At 39.6% G+C, this 19423-nt stretch overlaps 1 protein-coding gene across 5 annotated transcripts in view; it reads right to left on the reverse strand.

Moving 5' to 3' along the window:
- Nucleotides 1-1167: 1167 nt before the first annotated feature.
- The window catches only part of DCDC1 (doublecortin domain containing 1), a 455963-nt gene continuing 437707 nt past the window's right edge, over nt 1168-19423 (reverse strand). For all 5 annotated transcript variants that reach the window (XM_072759029.1, XM_072759033.1, XM_072759030.1 and 2 more), the window contains 3 exons: nt 18321-18471; nt 15544-15653; nt 1168-4249 (listed from right to left, as the gene is read on the reverse strand). In XM_072759029.1, the coding sequence (XP_072615130.1) occupies nt 4187-4249; nt 15544-15653; nt 18321-18471 (324 nt within the window). In that variant the 3' untranslated portion in view covers nt 1168-4186. The remainder of the gene's footprint in view (nt 4250-15543; nt 15654-18320; nt 18472-19423) is intronic.

Below are 19423 nucleotides of genomic sequence, written 5' to 3' on the forward strand. Positions count from 1 at the left end.
TTTATGAATCCACCCCTCTTGATTCTAAAAGGACACCATCCTGCTGTGTACATGTGGCTGCTAAACCTGAGTGACCTTCTCCCCCTGGCCCTGCCCCTGCCCCCCAGACTAGTGTACTCTGTTACTGTAATAAGCGGTTAGGTTAGATAAGGCGACGGGTGATGGGATCATCTGTGTTGAAGCCGAATTATAATGCCTCGGTCAACGGATTTAATCTAAACCAAATGCTTTGGGATTCTGTAAGCCCAGGGAACAGAAGAAAATATAAGTTTTATATTTGCCCAAGTTCAAACAGAGAGCAGACGGAGAGATTCCAGAAGCTCAGAGAGTGGTAGCAAAAAATATGTTGTTTCTCCTGTGTTCAATCAAAGGAATAAATAGGGTATACTTTGTTTGTGCTTCTTTTTTTTTTCTCTCTCTCTCTCCTGTGCATTTTGTTTTCTCTTGACACAAAGGAAGGTTATTTAGCTAATGCCAAACTGGACTTGATCAAACAAATACTTAGTAGGCACTCAATAAATAAATACTTCCTGAATGAGTGAATGGACAATGGTTAGTATAGGGCTTTAGTGCCCATGCTTTCAGCATTAGGCTTTGCTCTGCTCCTCCTTAGCTGTGAGACCTCAGGCAGTTTACTTGACATCAGTGCCTCAGTTTCCAGATCTGCAAAATGGAGCTAATAATACTTTCGAGGACTAAACAGGTTAATAAATGCAAGGAACTAGCATAGTGCCTGATACATGGAGGGTAGCTTCCTAGCTAACATTTATTGCCTCTGGCAACTGTGTTCCTACCCATGGAGCTACACTTCCCCTCTTGACAATCCTGGTGGCAACGGTGGGGGTGGTGGCAGTGATGACAATTTCCGGAGGCCCCAGGAGAGAGAAATACAAATTCAATAACATTTCAAAAGATATCTCAAAATTTGTTACCCTCTGCCTCTGTCAGAAGCCAGTGTATCTAAAAGTTGAGAGGATCCTGCTGAATGAGGTATTTCCATATTCAAGACACAGAGAAAATAGGTGAATTTCCCCAGATACACAGCTTGTTGAGGATAGCAGGATTAATTCCTTATTTACTAACTCCAAGTCTACTGTTTTTTCCCCAAACTCTTTAAGAGTGCTTCCCAAAGTGGCAAATTACAGTTATTATCCTCTGCAAGCAATATTTTTTATATCACCATTCACTTATTTATTCACTCAACAAATATGTTTTGACAACTATGTGCATTTAAATATCAATTTGTCCAGCTAGTTTCTATCCATCTGCCCAGTGTTCTTTCCTTCATGACGCTTATCACCAGTTGTTAACCTACTTATTTTTTTGTTTCCCTTTTTTATTGACCGTGTGGCTTCATGGAGTCAGTAAGGTCCATAGAGCTAAGACTCTGTCATTCAACATTATGGCCCCAGCCCCCAAAACAATGTTAGCATATCACAGAAATTCCATAAATATATTACCTGAATAAGTGATGCCAATTTCCTTTAGATCTGGGTTATTCCTTGCTTTTCAAATCCTTGAGTAAACTACAATCATATAAAGGTATATTATCAGCACCTGTTTAAAATAACTTTGCTAACTTTCATCTGAAGCATCTGTCTCCCCGTCCCCTATGGCAGATCAGAAGGTCCCTTCTCCCCAGTTTACATGGATGTCATGTGACCCCTTCCCTACTGGCTACAGGGCCATTCTGAAATGCCTTAGGTTGTACACATGGATTAAAGACAGCTTGCAATTTTCATGCATTAAGGCCTAGGATGTGGTGTCTCTCCCTTCTAGCATCCAAACACTCCCCTGCTTCATTTCAGCATCAAAATCATACAAAATATTATACAAAATAAAATAGTTGATTTTGAATTCTAAGTCTGTGGTCTCTTTCCTTCCCCTACAATAGTATAATGGCACTTACTTCTTTTATATCTGCAAGAGATCATATGCCTAATTTAAAGACTAGTCCTTTCTTCAGGGGGGAAAAAAAAAAGGAAAAATGTTTTTCGGTGCTTTATCTCATCTGATTCTAAAAACAACTTTTGGGGGTTGAAGGAAATATTAGTATTCTCATTTCACTGTTGAGAAAATAGATATGTCCCATGGGTAGTAAGCAGCACAGCCAGGCTTGAAAGGCGGCTCCTTATTTGATATTCAACAAAGATTTAATGAGCACCTACTGTGTTCCAGGCACCGTGCTGGGCTCTGGGAACAAAGCAGAGGACAGACCGAGCAGCTCCAGCGGGTGTCTTGGCCTCCTAAACCTAGTCCGTTTCAAATCTGAGTGCTCCAGCCAAGGACAGTGACGTTAAGTCCGAATCCAATATATTTTTCAGATCAAAACTTAACAGTTTTTAAGGATGTTTGTAAATAATACCTCAAAGAGAGTTAAAAGGCACTTTAATATCATTTCTGAGTGAGAGTCCACTTAGTTTTGACTACATTAGCTGAAGTATAGTCGTAACATGACTTGAAATAAAATAATCAGGGAGTTATCTGCAGGTTTGGAAACATCACCATCTTCTATGTAAGTGCACTAATAAGAGTGCAACAGTGGGGACACTGCGAGTTCCAGTCCAGGGTACCCTGTTCCTCTGTGGCCAGGCAGCAGTGATTTCCAGGCAGGCTCCAGACATCGAGGCCACTCCATCACTCCTCTGCAGAGTTTCTGCTCAGGGCTGCCAGGCCTGCCAGTGTTCCCTATTATTCTCCTGACAGACAAAAGAGAAACAGCATGTATTCCCTTCTGTCTCTAAGAGTAGCAAGTAAAATGGCTTTGTGATTGTAAGAAATGTCGACTTAATTAGCTTTTTTCTTCCAGGTAATAAGTGTTTTCTCCAAGGAATGCCCCAAATTAACAATGCTGAAGTTTATATTTCCTTCCCTTTACCCATTTAAGATCCATAGATGCAAAAATCATACTCAAAGATGATAAGAAATCTTCATGGTGTATTGTTTTTGAATGTAATAAGATAACACTACCACAGCAAACGTTAGCATTTGCTTCATCTGATCTGTATTTTGAAACCTTCCATTGAGAGGTAGGGATCCTATATCCCCTAAACCTTAAAGATGATCGAAATCAGAAATATCTTCCCTTATATCCGAAGTTCTTTACATGAAAATTCACAGATGTTTTGCAGGTAGGTCTGAGAACCCCATGAAATCGTATGAAAAAAAAAGTTTTGTTTTGTATGTGTATTTTGTAAGTTTACGGCTTTTTAAAAAAATCCTCAGAGGTAGTATATGGACCAAAACAGTTTGAGAACTCCTTTGCAAAGTCTACTGAGGTTTTAAATGTTGTCAATTCGTATATAAGTAATTTCACATCATTTTAAGATTGTTTTCGGGGCATCTGGCTGGCTCAGTCAGTAGAGCATATGACTTTTGATCTCGGGGTTGTGAATTCAAGCCCCACACTAGGTGTAGAAATTATTTAAGAATAAAATATTTTTAAAAAAAGATTTATTTTTCAAATTTGTATTTTAACCCAAAATGTATAATCATCAAAGATATGCTTTAAGAATATAAGATGCCATCACATTTATTTCATTTGTGCAATTTTGAGAAGTGTTTCTTGCCCCTGAAAAGCAGAAAGGACTATCCAACTATAATTCGGTTTAATTTGACTCTGAGGATGTAGCTCCTGAACAGCTGACTGAAATGAAATTCTATAAAGCAGATCCTCTATTCCCACTGTACTGCCGTAACTTCAGTTTGTGGTCCAGCACAAGAGTGGGAGATGGCTGCACCCCACCTCCCCATAACATTGCTCTGGCAGTGGGACTGCTGGGCATTATTGCTGAGTCCTTGTGGGCAGAGCCTTGTCCCAAGCAAATAAAAAACAAGGGTCTCTAGACTCCAGGCACTTTCCATCTAGTTGGGGAGACAAAACATGTGTCCAATATGTTATGCAACTTTTTCCAACAGGTCTCTCTATAGACTGGAAAAACTAGACAATATATACAAGATTTTACTAGAATATAAAGTCTCTGTGGCTAATGCTGCCTTTGATTATGATATGTCCTCTTATTAGTTTGTAGATAACTTGTAGCTGATTTATCAGTGCTGGTAATTCTTCAAAATCAGTGAAAAATCCAGTTATTTTGAAAGATAAATGTTAGGACTACTTTTCTAAGTGAACCACACAGAGTTCTTTTGTAGAAGAGGATTTTCCTAAATTCGAGTCTTCAACATTCTAAATAATTGACCTTTCCATCATAGTCTTCTGTTTACAAATAGGTGAAGAAAGTTTTCTTTCCTATAAGATAGAAAAACAGAAATATATATATATATATATATGTATACACACATACACTTATTTATATATACAGACATATATATATGAAGTTCAGTAGAAGTTGCTATCTTGAAAATATTTATCAGAATAGGTCCATTAAAACTTGATAAGGTTTGTAAAATTTATAGAGGCATTCCCTTCAAGGCCTGATGTGAGTTATGAAATCTAATTTTGTTTTCATAGCTCTGTGATAAAATTTTATCAATGTTATAAAAAGGGGTCTTTACTAAGACTGACCGGAAATCTGAACTATCTGGCCAGGCAATAAAAACACATTCCTTAGCTGCAAAGTGTCAGACAAGCAAGGTGTAACTGAAATTGATCGATAAGTCTTCCTTTTACAGTTGAGTGCATTCACTTTACCTCATAGGATAATAGTTTTTTTTTAATGGTTTTTCCATTAATATCAGACTTCAGTGTTAGTAAGAAACAAGAAAGACATAAAAGGGAGAGAGACATGCCATCAAGAAAGAATGTTGCAGTCTTTAATGGTAGAGCACTTGAGCTCAGAGGAAGTGCTTATGTGGGTGAGGGGTGGGACTTTTGTTTCAGACTGTTATGGGTTGAATTGTGTCCCCTTCTCCCCAAAATTCATATATCAAAGTCCTAGCCCTCAGTATCTCAGAATGTGTTGTTATTTGGAAATACGGTCTTTGCAGATGTATTTAAGATGAGGTCATAGTGGGTAGGGTGGACCCCTAAACCAATATGGCTGGTGTCTTTATAAAGGAGGGACATTTGGACACAGGCACACAGGGAGAATGTCATGTGAAGATGAAGGCAGAGATTGGGGTCATGATTGTACAAGCCAAGAAACAGCAAAGATTGTCTGGCAACCCCCAAACAGATCATTCCGTTATATCCTAGAGAGGGAACCAAATCTATTGCCAGCTTGATCTTGGACTTCTAGCTTCTAGAATTAGTTGTTATGGTAGTACTAGCAACTAATACATGGGTGAATAGAGCCACTGGGGTAGAGAAGTAAGACCCCAGATGACTTGTGTCCTGAAGAGTAGGTGAGGGCGACTCTCATGCAAATGGCAGTGCCCCTCCCACTGTAGGTTGGTCATCCAGATGTAGTTCACTTTGCCTAACTCAGGTGTCATCAGGAAAATCTTCCAAACAGGCAGTGACTAAACCACGACTCCCTTGAAGGCATTCAGTAATCTCACTTTCAGAATTACTGATACCAGTAACCTGAAATTTTTACAAGCTTTGAGATTCAAATCCGAGGTTTGTCACTTAGAGGCTGGTGACTTTTTAAAATTGTATTTGTTACTATTTTTTAAATTTAATTCCAATATTGCTATCATACATTGTTATATTAGTTTTGGGTGTACAATATAGTGACTCAACAATGCCATACATTACTCAGTGCTCATGACAAGTGAACTCTTAATCCCCGTCACTCACCCATCCCCCCGCCAGCTCTGGGCAAGATATTTCACCTCTTAGATGCTCAGCTTCCTCATAAATAAATACAAAAGTAGAAGGAGAAAAAATATCTACTTCCAAGAGTGGTTATGAATATGGAATGAAACAGATGACAACAACAGTGTGAAAGTCCAACATGGTACCTGGCATGTATATACATTCTATCAGCATTAGTGCCCTTCCCCTTAAACATTTATGATCTTACTGATCTGTATACCAAATATGAAATGACTTGCCCAACAGTGCAGGAGGCAAGACTCAGTTCAGGTGTTTGGAAGGACGTTCAACGATCCTTCCCTGGAAGGAACCACCTCCAGTCCTTGGCCACCACTAAGTTGTGTGATGACCTCCCTCTGTTGCTTTGGTGAAATTAGGACTGGGCTTCTAAGGGTGAAGATGATTTGGATGCAGGTCCTAGTGAATACCTATAACAAGGCTTTGCCAAGCAGATGGATAGGTTTCTTGGGGTCAGCTGGGATTCTGGCTGCCGCAAATCTTGTTGCCCAGTTGTATCTCACAACTGAATCGGAATCAGGTTTTTGAAGTTGGGTGGAACTTTAGGGATTCAAGAGTCTACTTTCTTTCTTTCTTTCTTTCTTTCTTTCTTTCTTTCTTTCTTTCTTTCTTTCTTTCTTATTTTACCTTCTTTATTTTATAGAAGAGGTAGCAGCAGTTCAGATGGGCGCTTGGCCAGTTAGCATGGAACTGAATGGTCTTATGAACCACAGTCTAATGTTCCTTCTATTCTTTTGTGTCCCCAGTAATAACAATGTTACCCCAGGAATGGAAGAACCAGGATAGATCTAAGGCTATGTAAAATATTCTCAGAATAAACATTTACCATTAAAGAGAAATGTGGCTTTAGGGGAATCAAGGTCCTTCCTAGCTCTGTCATGCTTAGGCCAAGACAAGATGAAAGCAGATTTCAAAATGGTGCTGCAACTGCCATTTGGTAAAGGGGTTAGGGCGCATCAGTGCTTTTTAGTACCTACTCAGGAGGAAGTGAAGTTTGTTATCTCAGCTCCCATCACCTAGCTGCCCCTGAAGAAGCCCATAGGAGTTTCAGAATGGGCAGAGGAGGTGAGGAGCAGTGACCCTTGTTTGAAAATCTCCTAAACTGGCTGACTCCCATTTACATGCTGTTTCTGGCAACAGAGATCAGCCTGGGCCACTTCTATGTCACTGAGTAAATATGCTGGAAATTATTACTATTTCAGACAAATGTTTAACTATTCTCAGATTATCTATGACACCACAGGCCAAAGTCACAGCAATCTAACCGAAGAGTGAGTTTACTTTACTTTGTGATTTATGGAATGAGAATTCTAGGCGCTCTGTGGGACTAATTTAATACGAAACATTCAGATGTCTGTCTTATAATGCCATTCATCTTTCCTTAGCCTGCCCGCACCGGGGGGCACGTGGTTCAGAGAGCAGGCTCTCCCTCCTCAGCCACAAATCATCACACTTGTGAAAGGGGGTGACATGTCTTCCCTTCCAAACCGGGCTGCCTGCAACAGAGGCAGTTGAGCAGTTAAGGGTTCATTTGGGCACTGATGGGAGAAGAGTGTTTTCTACTCCATTAGACATTAGGAGCATTTTGAAAGTTACGGTTGGCAAAGAAAGGATCTTGATCAACCTTGTTTTGGTTTGCCTTGTAATGAAGGAAATTTAGGCAGGCTATACTGTCTTAACAAGTACAAGACATGTTTTATAAGAAGTTTATGTGGTATTTTATGGATTGATGTGATAATGCATGTCTTAGCTCAGGTTGCTACAAAAGTACCATAGGCTTACAAACAATAGAAATTGGTTTCTCACAGATCTGAAACCTGGATGTCCGAGATCAGCATGGTCATGTTCTGATGAGAGCCCTCTTCTGGGTTGCGTACTACTGGCTTCTCATTGTATCCTCACAGGGCAGAGAGCAGAGCAGATGAAGGAAACTCTCCAGTGACTCTTATAAGGGCACTAATTCCATTCATGAGGACTCCATCCTTATGACCTCATCTGCTCCTAATTTCCTCCTAATACCATCACATTGGGGTACAGGGTTTCAACATAATAATCTTTGGGGGGACACTCAGTCCAAAACAGTGCGTGTGAAGAGCAGAGGGTTTTACAAAAAGTAAAACTCTGATTCAATGTGTATATTAAAAAGCAGGTTTTTAACCAATCAGTTACTCTAAATCTTACATTCATTCAACAAATATTCATTAATGCCTGTTCTATAGCAAAGAATATTCAGGCACTTGGAATATAGTTGTGAACAAGCCGGGCTTACTATCAAGGAGCTTAGAGACCAGTGGGAGAAAAAAATACATCAACAGTGATAAGTGACACGCAAAAGGGGCAAAAGAGGCACGTGGAAGGAAGCTTCAAATAAAGATGGGTGTGGGGAGTGGCCAAGGACAATTTCCCGAGAAAACTATAGGAGAAGAATGTGCAAAGGTATAGAAATAAGAGAACACATGATTTGGGGGGAACTGAGGGAATATCTAGGATGAGTAGGGTGCAGATCTCTGTGAGCAAGGAGGGAGAAAATAGAGTCTGTACAGCTCCAGACACAATATTCTCAAGGGTGTTGGGTTTGCTCTTTATTTTAATGACAAAGGCAGGGGACGGAGGGCACTGCTGAAAGATTTTAAGCAAGAGAGTAACATGACATGATTTTCATTCCCAAAAAATCATCCTGGCTACAACTGGGATAAAAAAAATGAAGAGGAAGAAGGCTGGGGTTGTACAATGGCTAGTTAAAAACCCTTCAGGATCATCCATGTGAGCAAGGCCTGCAGTAAGATAGTGTAAGTAAGCAACTTCAAAAGACTTAAAAATCCACAAATGAATCCATTCTTTCTTCACAACAACAGTTGGAAATTGGTGCAGTGAAAATTGCCCTTTGTTGTTGAGTCTTTTCCTGAGCCAGGATCTGGAGTGCAGGGTGCTGTTGATACTTTCACGTGCAGCTGCTGCTCTCTGCTTCACTGCTGGAGAGAACTCCTCCCTGAGAAGCCTCTTAAGTACACAGCTTTAGCTCCACCTATAGTTGTGGCCCACATCAACTTTGTCATGGGAACTGGGCATTATCTAACAGATAATACTACTCCATAGGTGTTCTGGAGCATAACAAGGATTTATGACTCAAACACAGCAGACCATTGTCAAGTCCACTGAACAGAACTCACATTTCAACACTGAGAAAGTTGTTAGCCAGGTTTGCCTTGCAGAGGGGGAGGGAGAAGAAAAGGGGGAATAAAAATTAAAATCCACAATGGAATTCAGCCTATCAAAATGACTGCATGAAACAAGAGTCAAGGAAAGGTCTGATAAAGGTTTGGTATTCTGAGTTGATTTGGAAAAATTATGTGGATGCCACAGTGCCTTGAGTTTTGGATGCCAGGATATCCCTGCAAGATCTACATCCTCAGACAGACTTGGTTGTATTAGGAAGCGTAACTTGGAGTTCAACTGGTATCCATCCTGATATTGTAACCAAAGTCACAGATTCCAACCTTAAGTTTGGGTTGCCTATATAGCAAAGATCTCCCCATCAAGGCCAAGTTTGAGGGTGTACCCAAGAGCAAGCCTCTCAGTGACAAAAGAGAAATAGTGACAGCCTAGATAATTCCATTGTTAATTTCATCCCTCAGTGGTGAAGAGAGAAAAGGACCAAAACAATGGCAGAACTATGGTCTATATGAAAAATGCCTTGGAGCCCTGAATGGCAGCCATGTCCACTGCTCTCTGAGGAAACCAACCCACATGCTGCTTCAACAGGCAAGTTGTGCTTCGGATCATGTGATCCCTGACATCCTAATCGAAAGCAATGAGTTAAAGGCTGACCTGCAGCCATTCAGTCTTCTATTAGAAGACACAAAGAAAGTAATTCAGATGGTAGAGTGGCCCTGGAAACAAAAGAAATATGAAGTGAAGGCAGGAGGCAGAAACCAAGAAGCAGAGTTGAGCGTCTGCCTTCAGCTCAGGGCGTGATCCCGGGGTCTAGGATGGAGTCCCGCATCGGGCTCCTTGCAGGGAGCCTGCTTCTCCCTCTGCCTGTGTCTCTGCCCCTCTCTGTCTCTCATGAATAAATAAATATTTTTTTTAAAAGAAAAAAGAAAAAAAAAAAAAAGAAACCATGAAGCAGCAGAGGCCCTGAACAGACAAGTGTACAGCAGAAGAGCCTGTGGAGAAGTAGAAAATTCACAGCAGAAGCAAGAAGCACCAAGAAACAACCAACTCAAGAGCAGGAATAGCAGACTACTGGGTGGCCATTTGGACAAAGATAGGCCAGGCGTCTTGAACAGAGACCCCCATGAAGTTTGTGTGCTGGCTTCCCTGGGCATTCTCACTTCCTTGATTATCCTCCCAACAAATCTCCATCACCAGAGGTAAACCAAGTATGTTTCTATAACTTGTAATCTGAGTAAGCTTAATTTAATACACAAGATCTAATCCAGCTTTCTTGTTAGTTCCCTTTAGTGGTTTCCCACTGCACTCAGAAAAGAAAAATCCAAACTCCTTAGCATGATCAGAAGGACTTCCACAATTTCATGCCCACCCCTCCCACCTCACCTTATGGCTATTGATCCAACATTCTAGGCCTCTACACTATCCAAATAGCCACACACCTTTGTATGCTCAGCACCTAGAATAGAACAGAGAGTGCCTGACTATGTATGTGTGTGTGTGTATTTGTGTGTATATATATATTTGTGGGTATATATATTTATATATATGTTTGTTCTTCAAAGAACTAATTTTGTTTGTATTTTCTGACTCTTATAGAAAGTGTCTGCCTCCCAACCTACATGGATTTCGTTTAGGGAGCAAGAGAACTGTCTTGGAAATTAATTTTTCTAAGAGCACTTGTTATTGAACTGAAATAATATCCTGTGGAATTTCACACTCTTAGATGAGCCTGCCAGGGATGTGGGTGGCTCAGGCTTCCATGTTAACTAGACTTAGAGCAGTCATAAAGAGTTTTGGCCTCCCTTCCTAGCAAGCAGCTCCTTCAGTGGGGAAAGGGTCACTTTGGCAAATAGGACCCCATCCTTGATCTAAAGTACTCTCTCTTTGAATATTTAAAAATGACGAGAAAACTCTAAGAAGCTTGCTATTTTTCCCCACCCTCAAAATTACTCTGCTGCTTGATATATGCACCATAGCCTTGACATTATTCCTATGACCTTTAAAATAGCAAGATGTTATCAGTACTGAAGGGAGCTTAATTAACATGGGAAGCTCCATACCTCAGACTCACTTATTTTGCTTCCAATGTCTGGGTCCTGATTACAATCTCCGGGTGGTTGGTCTTGACCCAAGAACATTTCCATTATTTCTTAAGGAAACAGTGATAAGAGAACATGAGGACATTCAGACTCGAGCCCTCACACGCACGCTCAAGTGCTTCTTTGCCTTCATGCTCCAGTGTTCTTGAAACTGGTCCTTAACACCTGAGCCATGCCCAGCTGACAGTCACAAAATTCCTGGCTGAGTTCCTCTGAGCATGATCAGCTAACCACTCTCCATCCCTAGGGCTTATTAAATGCAAACTGCCTGACTCACCTTGGGCATAAATAATAAGAATCTCTCTGATCAGCCCGGGACTGGGTTTTATCAAGCTCCTCAGAGGATCCTTGTGTACATGAAACTTTGAGAACCATACTAAGGAAGCAACCCTGCTGATCCACAAATTGCTCCAGAAAGGATTGTTTTTAAAATAAAAGATGGAATTTAAAGACCCTTAGAAGAGAAAAGCAGGATAGACTGAGAAGACCAACAGGCAAGGGGAGAGAAGAAAGGAAGGAAGAGGGGAAAGAGGTAGAAATGAAGAGAGAGATATAATCTGATCTCATACTTTGGGGGCACCAATCCTATCAGTTCTGGGATATTCCCTCCTCTCCTCCATTCCGGTCCAACACGGTCAGTGCAGTTCTTTACAGAGAGTATGCCTTTGGGAAATGTCCTACAAAATACTGCTTCTGGTGGGATGTAGGGTCTGACAGCCCAACTGCTTCAGTTGGTTTGACAGAGGTGACATCTTGAGAGTTCACACCGTGGCTAAATTCCTGTATTCATTCCCAGGTTCGAAACTTCTAGGACTGAAGAGCCAGGACCTATTGGATCCAGTGGTTGTCTGAACCTTATATCTACCCTTAAAGTGGCACAGGAATACAGCAGGCAATGAATTATAAAACATCCAATTCAGAGTCACCATTTTACTTAGATAAATATAAATATAATTTCTTGTCTTCTTTCTTTCTCCCTCCCCCAACCCAGTTGCACCATAGGCATAAGCACTTCCTCTTCCCTCATCTATTTCTATTTGCACATATGGCACAGGGTGACAGCCTATTGATGGTAGCTTCATATTACAGACTCACAGAATTAGAAAATACTGTAGCTGGCAGCAGGCACCCACTGTACAGCCACGTTACACAGTCCAACCATTTACCTTCATCAGCACTTACCTCACTGGTGGTCTTTGTTGATCTTCTTTGCAGTTACTTATGGCCAAGCAGCCCCGAACCATGCCATTGATGCAAAATTTTAGTTTATTGCATTGAGAACAAACAAAACTGCTGCTCTTTCTGCTTACTTAGCCTTAGGAGGCACTTGAGATGCGCTCAGAGACAAAAGGGGCCTGGGACCATTGGTTTAATAAAAGCAGCTGAGGATCACCAATGGGTCCAAATGCCATTTAATTGAGGACATTTGCATCTGATTTGTGATGACCTGGAATAACACAGATCTGTGGGGTTTGATCACTCTCTTCCAAATGATGCCAGAAAAAAACTGCTGCCTCGGTGAATCACAAATCTCAATGATACTCAGCACACCTGGGCTATTATTAAGGATTAGCTCATAAACACAGCAATAGCCACTAGCCACAATTTCTAAGTGATTCTTCTGTAAAGAGAACAAATTTACCTTTCCCTTTTTGTTGTTTTTTTGCTTTGCTTCCTTAATCCATAAAAAAAATGAGTTACCATGAGCAATCAAAACAGAAATGGAAATTCAAGGCCCTTGCTCTATAAGACTACCTTTACATTTTGAATCATTACTAATAAGTCCTGGTTTGCAAAACTGACATAAGTACCCAGATAAATGCTTCTTATTTGTAGAACGCTGTCAATCAATCTCAAAATGTCTTTCAAACTTTCAGGCATGTTACTTTTAGTCAGCTGGCTTAGAAACATGCAGCATCACCCCAACACTTCATCAGGCAACACAAGCTAGAGATGGGCCAGAAACATACAGAAAAGTCCTCCTGAGGACAATCACAGATGCTGGTACACTGTTGATTAACATCTGGATCACCTTAAGGGTGTTTGCGAACCAGCAGGAAATAAATTTCTGGAGAAGGCCATGGACTTGAGGATGGTTGTTTTAGTATTTAATAAGAAATGGTTTCCAGTTGATAGGAAAATATTGAAATGTGACTTATATATACGAAGCTGATTCAAATTTGATAAACATGTCCCCGAAGGAAATTACTAGGTTTATTAAAAGCCTGGGGAGGCTGGACAGAATTGCAATAGCCTTATCCTGTAGTCCTTGCTGAGGTGGAGTAACTGCTCCCCAGTCCACCTTGCAACCGACCAAGGAGGAGGGTCAATAATAAGGAAAGAGCAGGGCTGCTCTTGGTCTGAGTTAAAAGTGGCTATGAACTGCCGAGATACCCCGTGCAAGCCGTCGTCCACGACGTAAGTGTTGCTGCCTTGCTGGTAAAATGTGATGTGTTGATGACTGTTATATTACATCTAAAATCCCATTTACTAGTAATAGAAAAGTTCAGTTCAGAGTTTTGCCTTATGTCTCCTGGTGCTTGACAGAGCGTTGTGTGATATTGCCAATTTTCGCTTCAGGCGTATTCACATGCAACAGTGAAGACTTCACAAGAATTTGCACATTTGATCCAGGGTGAAATTATGCCATTTTCATAGCAAATCAACTTTTCTTTGGCAGCAAAATGATAGGTACTTTTGCACCTAGAGAAATCCCTTTGTTTTCAAGGAATTTTGAAAAAATAAAAAACAGAAAGTTCTTTGTCTACAGGGACTGTGATCCAGTCAATCTGAGCAGAGGCCCAGCAGGTTAAGAATTCTGTTGTCCTGTTTTCTGACCTGGAACACGTTCCTTAACCTTTCTTATTTTGACTTTCTTGAAGAAAGAAAGAAGAAAGAAAGAAAGAAAGAAAGAAAGAAAGAAAGAAAGAAAGAAAGAAAGAAAAAAGAAAGAAAGAAAGAAAGAAAGAAAGAAAGAAAGAAAAGAAAGAAAGAAAGAAAGAAAGAAAGAAAGAAAGAAAGAAGAAAGAAAGAAAGAAAAGAAAAGAAAAATGGGAGTCGCACACAATCTTTTTCTCCTCTGTGTTACACGGCTGTTCTGGGATGCCTTCACATCTCTAATATTGTGCAACAGTGTCTGCAAAAGGGCAAACTGCTGCGGATATAACATGTGAGATTTCACCTCAATGTGTTCTCCTTTTAGCGGTGTTGGGAGCAGCAGGAATTTATTCATGCAGTCCTACTGATTTGCAGACTGGGAGTAAATACTAGGCTTTTTGCAGCGACTACCAAGAGCCCCCCTTCAGTAGACATGATCTACTGCATCACATTAAAGTGGTGGATTGAGGAGAGAGCCAGCTGAGCCATTCTGTACACACCTAACCAGGTTGCAATTTATATTCAGACAGAGCTGTGAGTGGCTTTCAGAGGAAGAGAGAGAAGAACATTTGTCTCGAAATTTTCTAACAGGACCGGAAACCAAACTCTGCTTTGTCACTGCTATTTAAAAAAAAAAAAAAAAAAAAAAAAAGATTCTTTCTCCATTGCAGGAAGAAATTAACAGATAAGTAGGAAGTTTTCCCCTTCCTATAGCATTGCTTCCTAAGATCACTAAGGATTTCCCTTGATTCCTAACATGACTTTTCTTTTTAATAGTGCGTGTATCCTCTTCCTACATTCTGTATTTGAAGACACAGCCTATGACTTCTGGTTACTGAGCTTAGTCTGGAATTACCCAGCTTCACTTTTGTGAAACATTGCTGCATTGCTCCTAGAGGCCAAAATGAAGGGAAGCTGGAAGAAGAAAGATTGATTCATGTAGTATTCAGTAGCCACCAGTCATTTCATTTTTAATCAGTAAATGCAGGATTTTTAACATGGAGGTTTGGAAAATATGGTGGCTGAACCAGAAAAATGTCAGTTTGGGTCAAATTTGATGTTAGGTGGTCAAACAATCTATTTTATTATTGAATTATATATATATATATGTGTATGTATGTATGCACACAGACATACATACTACTTGACCCCACTAAATTATATATGTAAATACACACAATAAATTTATTGACCCAACTAGATTACTTATATAAATATAAAATGTATTTATAATAAATAAATATAAATTATATATGTGTGTATGTGGGCATGTGGATGGGTGTGTGTGTATGGATATATATGGATATATATATGGATACGTATATATATAATATTACTTGACTCCACTAAATTATTTTTCAATAATAACAGTAGTTTCCTGTTTTTGTCTGGAAGAAAATACATCTAAGATAATTATTTTACTGGCATTATTTTGTCTAGCTTTGTTGTGCTTCCAGGAACATATTTCAGGCATCAAATGCCATTCTATGTAAGATGTGGAGGGTAATAACTTTTTTAAAAGATACTATACAAAATTAAAAAGGATTAATAATTGTCATATCGTAGCAAGCATACGAGTGCATACACATAGGTTACCCCAGCAAAATACAGCACAAAATACCATGGCTCTCGTAGAAGTTAACTGTGTATATGTACCGGAAATTGCAGCTTGTCAGGTTGTGACACCACAATGTTTGTGGCTTCAGGGCCCTGCTGTCTTCGGATTCTGGCATAATTTGCTCTGACCTCCATCAGTTGCTTTAACTCTGTTAAAAAGATTATTTTGAAAGACATGTCAATGTATTTATAGAAAGTAATTAAAAGTCCAAGACTATGAAAACTCAAAGATCCCTCAGAAATCCTTGAATCCCATGCTGGACTCTCTCATTACACACTTGACTTGCTTATCACATCAGATACGTGTTAACATTCTTTGGATTTCTACAGAATGGCAGTTCTGGAGAGGGCTTCTTTCCAAAGCCTGAATTGGAGGCTAACCTGGGAGTGGTCTAGAAATTGAACCCACTGTAAAGACGGTAAACACAGCAGTTAGAACAGGGTTCCAATTCGGTGACAAACAGCATGAAGCACTCTTTTAATTTTGTTGGGGGTTTGTGTGAAAGAAACCATTCTAACAGCATCTTATTTGTTTTGCCAAAACAAATCCATTTTTCAAAAACCCAGTGTGATTCTTTGATGACTAACTTTCACATGCTAAATGTTTGTACGCTACAGTACATAAAATAAATTATTATAGAGTGGTTGGTTTTGTAACTCTCAGGCTGCCTTATTTTCTACCACACAGTTAAGCTAGTAGGTCACAGCACAATTTTAAGTGGAATGATTACTTCAGTGTCCCTTCATAAATGTGTGTGTGTGTGTGTGTGTGTGTATACGTGTGTCTGCTAGCAACATTTCTCTCTTTTTTTAAAAAACATTCTGAATATTCAGATTGCTACTTAGTGACTATTTCTAACTTAATTATTTCAGGAAAAACAATAAATGGCAACTCATATAGTAAAATAAGTTTCTGAAGAACAACTTAATTAAACTCTTCTATCAAACTGGATTTCCTAGAACACATATCACCCATGGAAAAGAATTAGGAAAAACCACTAACCTTTTCACCATGAAGGTAACATGGGAACCTACTTCCAGAGGAAAAGAATCAACTTTCACATCAGAGTCATCCATGTGGTTACAGAATTGAAGGTGTAAAAATAAATGTTTGTCTACACAGCCTTGTCCAAGGTCACAGAGCTCACACGGAGCAAAATGGTAGGGAAAGCAACATTTGCATTTCCTGTTTTCTCTCTATGCTTCAATTTTTATTGGTAACAAGCTTGTTTCTGGGAAGGGGGCCTGCATTTCTCTCTGTGTTTTGGGTACCCTTGTGGCCAGTTGCCTGAAGCATATTTAGCTCTATTTATCAGAAAGGCTCAATGAATGCGGTGAGGCCAGGAGGGTAGGGGACAGGCAACAGAAGACCATCCCAAGAGAATGAAACATTAAGCATAAACAACAAAGAAACTGGATTACTGCACCACTTGGTTGTTTACTATTCAAATGTACTGTAATATTTCAAGTGTGTTCATATGCCTGATTAGATTGAAAACTCCTTGGGGAAGGAAACTTGGCTTATATTTCTTTTATAGGGCTACATAGTTTGGGAACACAGGAAACTGTCAACTAATACTCACTAATGATCAAACCCCTATCATTGGTGTGTCCTTCTAAGTAACCCTATAATGAGGATCACCAAGAGCTTGGGTGAGGGGTAATGGTGAATGATGAGGACAACAGTGTACAAATACAAAGATTAGAGCCTCTTCCCTGATGTAGGATGGCATTGGAAGAATATTTATGGTGTCCCTCAGAACAGTGCTAGGCATCCCAATAAATCCTTGTCTTCCTACATTTCAGTCTTTATTCCTATACTTTTGTTCTGGGCTAACTGTAAAGATATGACTGCTGCTGTTTTAAAAGTTTCTGTTTATGTACCTTACATATAACATAGTAATAACAATTTTATGGTGACTCTTAAAAGAAATAATCTAGTATTAGTTATTTTAGGCATCCCAGGTGATACACTTTCTAATCTTTTGATTTCCTTTAAAGTGATATCATGTTCTTCAGAATTCCTGAAAATTATGTCTTTGTTTAATGTGTACCTATCCCCTAGAAAGGGGCTTTAAATTCCTCAAACAGGATAAAGGGCAAGAATTGGTTTAATAACAAATATATGTTCTTTTCCATTTCTACCACTTCTAAAAGAAAGTTAGCAGAAAATAAACATAATGACATATTAAAACAAGCATATATTTATATATTATTAGAAAAAGAAATCTGCAGGGGTGCCTGGGTGACTCAGTCAGTTAAGTGCCTGACTTTGGCTTGGGTCATGATCTCAGGGTCCTGGGATCAAGCTCTGCATTGGGCTCCCTGCTCAGCGTCTGCTTGTCCTTCTCCCTCTGCCTCTCCCATGCTAGAGTTCTCTCTCTCTCTTTCAAATAAATAAATAAAATTTTAAAAAAGAGAAATCTACAAACTGTATAGTTGCTATTAATAAACCCTTAAGTTTTAAATAACTTGAAAGTAGGACGTCAATAGAGCCTCACTTTCCTTCGGGTTCATGCTAAGGGAATACTTTCAAATGAGACTATTTAGAATTTCTACAAATAAGCCTCTTGGAGAAGGCTCAAGACTAACAGAACTTTGATTGAATTCTTGAGAGCAAACAATGTCAATGGTGAGTTTCCTGCACAGAAGTATATAAGTTTAACTTTAATAACATGGAGTTGGAAAGTGTGGAGGAAGATAATTATTAAAAAGCATCACGATAGGAAATAAAATTCAGAAAGCAAGCTCTTTGAAGAAAAGATTGAATGCTTTCATTCTTCAAAAACTTGATAGAAAAGAGACTGTCACCCTACCCTTTTGGGTTATAAAGCCGTGTCCTGTGGACACACAGATGACCATGTCTCGCTCTACATCATCCCATGAGTGAATTGGTTCTCCATCTGGAGTGTACAGTGTTCTGCCTGGCTGGGCCATTTTAAGACGAGAGGTGCAGTCATCCAGCAGCTAAAACACAAAAGGACAGACGTATTGGATTGAGAAATGTCACAACATAATTAAGTCTTAAAGAATCAACTACTTTAAGACAATTACTATCCCAAGTTGAATATTTATTTTATTTGTGGGTTTTAGAAAGAGGTGTACAAGGAGATGGGAAAAAGAGCATATACAAGTTCCCCAAAGTGGAACTTCAGTGCTCTTAGTGGATTTTTCCTTGAAGTTCTCTTTATTTCCATGTGGAAGAAGGCTTCTTGCTGTTTCAGAAATGCCTAAATATGAAAGACCATGGCTTGAGAATCTAGACTTATCAGCATAGCTAATAATGTTTTCTCAACAAGCAAGGAACTCAAGGACAAAAGCATTGACCCAGAGGTGGAGAGACCTGGGCCTCCGCCCTCTGACCTCAGACAAGTCAGGCAGCTTCTCTATGAAAAGAGTCTCTTCCACTATAAAATCAAAGTTTTGGTCTAAGACTTCTTTGATTCTATGATTAGAAAGTCTTTTGTTTTTCCTTTTTAACTTGGAAAATTTGAAAACTGTTCTGCAAGAGGCTTTTTCAGTTTCTCTCAATTTTCCTTGAAATAGTCATAAAAATACATGTACAGATGCAAAGTGTCCACAGTACCAGAAAGATGAGTCAACATGCCAGACCCCTAAGGGCAGTTCCATGAAAGTGTGAGTAAGACTTTACAATGGAATAATAAAAGCAAGGAGGAGGAAAATTAGAGGTTTCTACACTTGCCTATAAGACTTTTACCTCTCATATATGCCAAATGCCTCTTCCTCCAAAATTCAGAAGTCAGGTCCACACGAGCCCCAAATATAGATCTATTTGGGGGCTACAACTCATGACAATGCAGTCTGGCATGGGGAAGAACTGAGCACATAATGACACCTTGCATGTGGAAAATGAATTAATAATGTGAAGCAAGTCAAGACAGTGATGAAACAATGCAAT

Source organism: Vulpes vulpes, chromosome 5 (genome assembly GCF_048418805.1).
Source record: "Vulpes vulpes isolate BD-2025 chromosome 5, VulVul3, whole genome shotgun sequence".
Lineage (NCBI taxonomy): Eukaryota > Metazoa > Chordata > Mammalia > Carnivora > Canidae > Vulpes > Vulpes vulpes.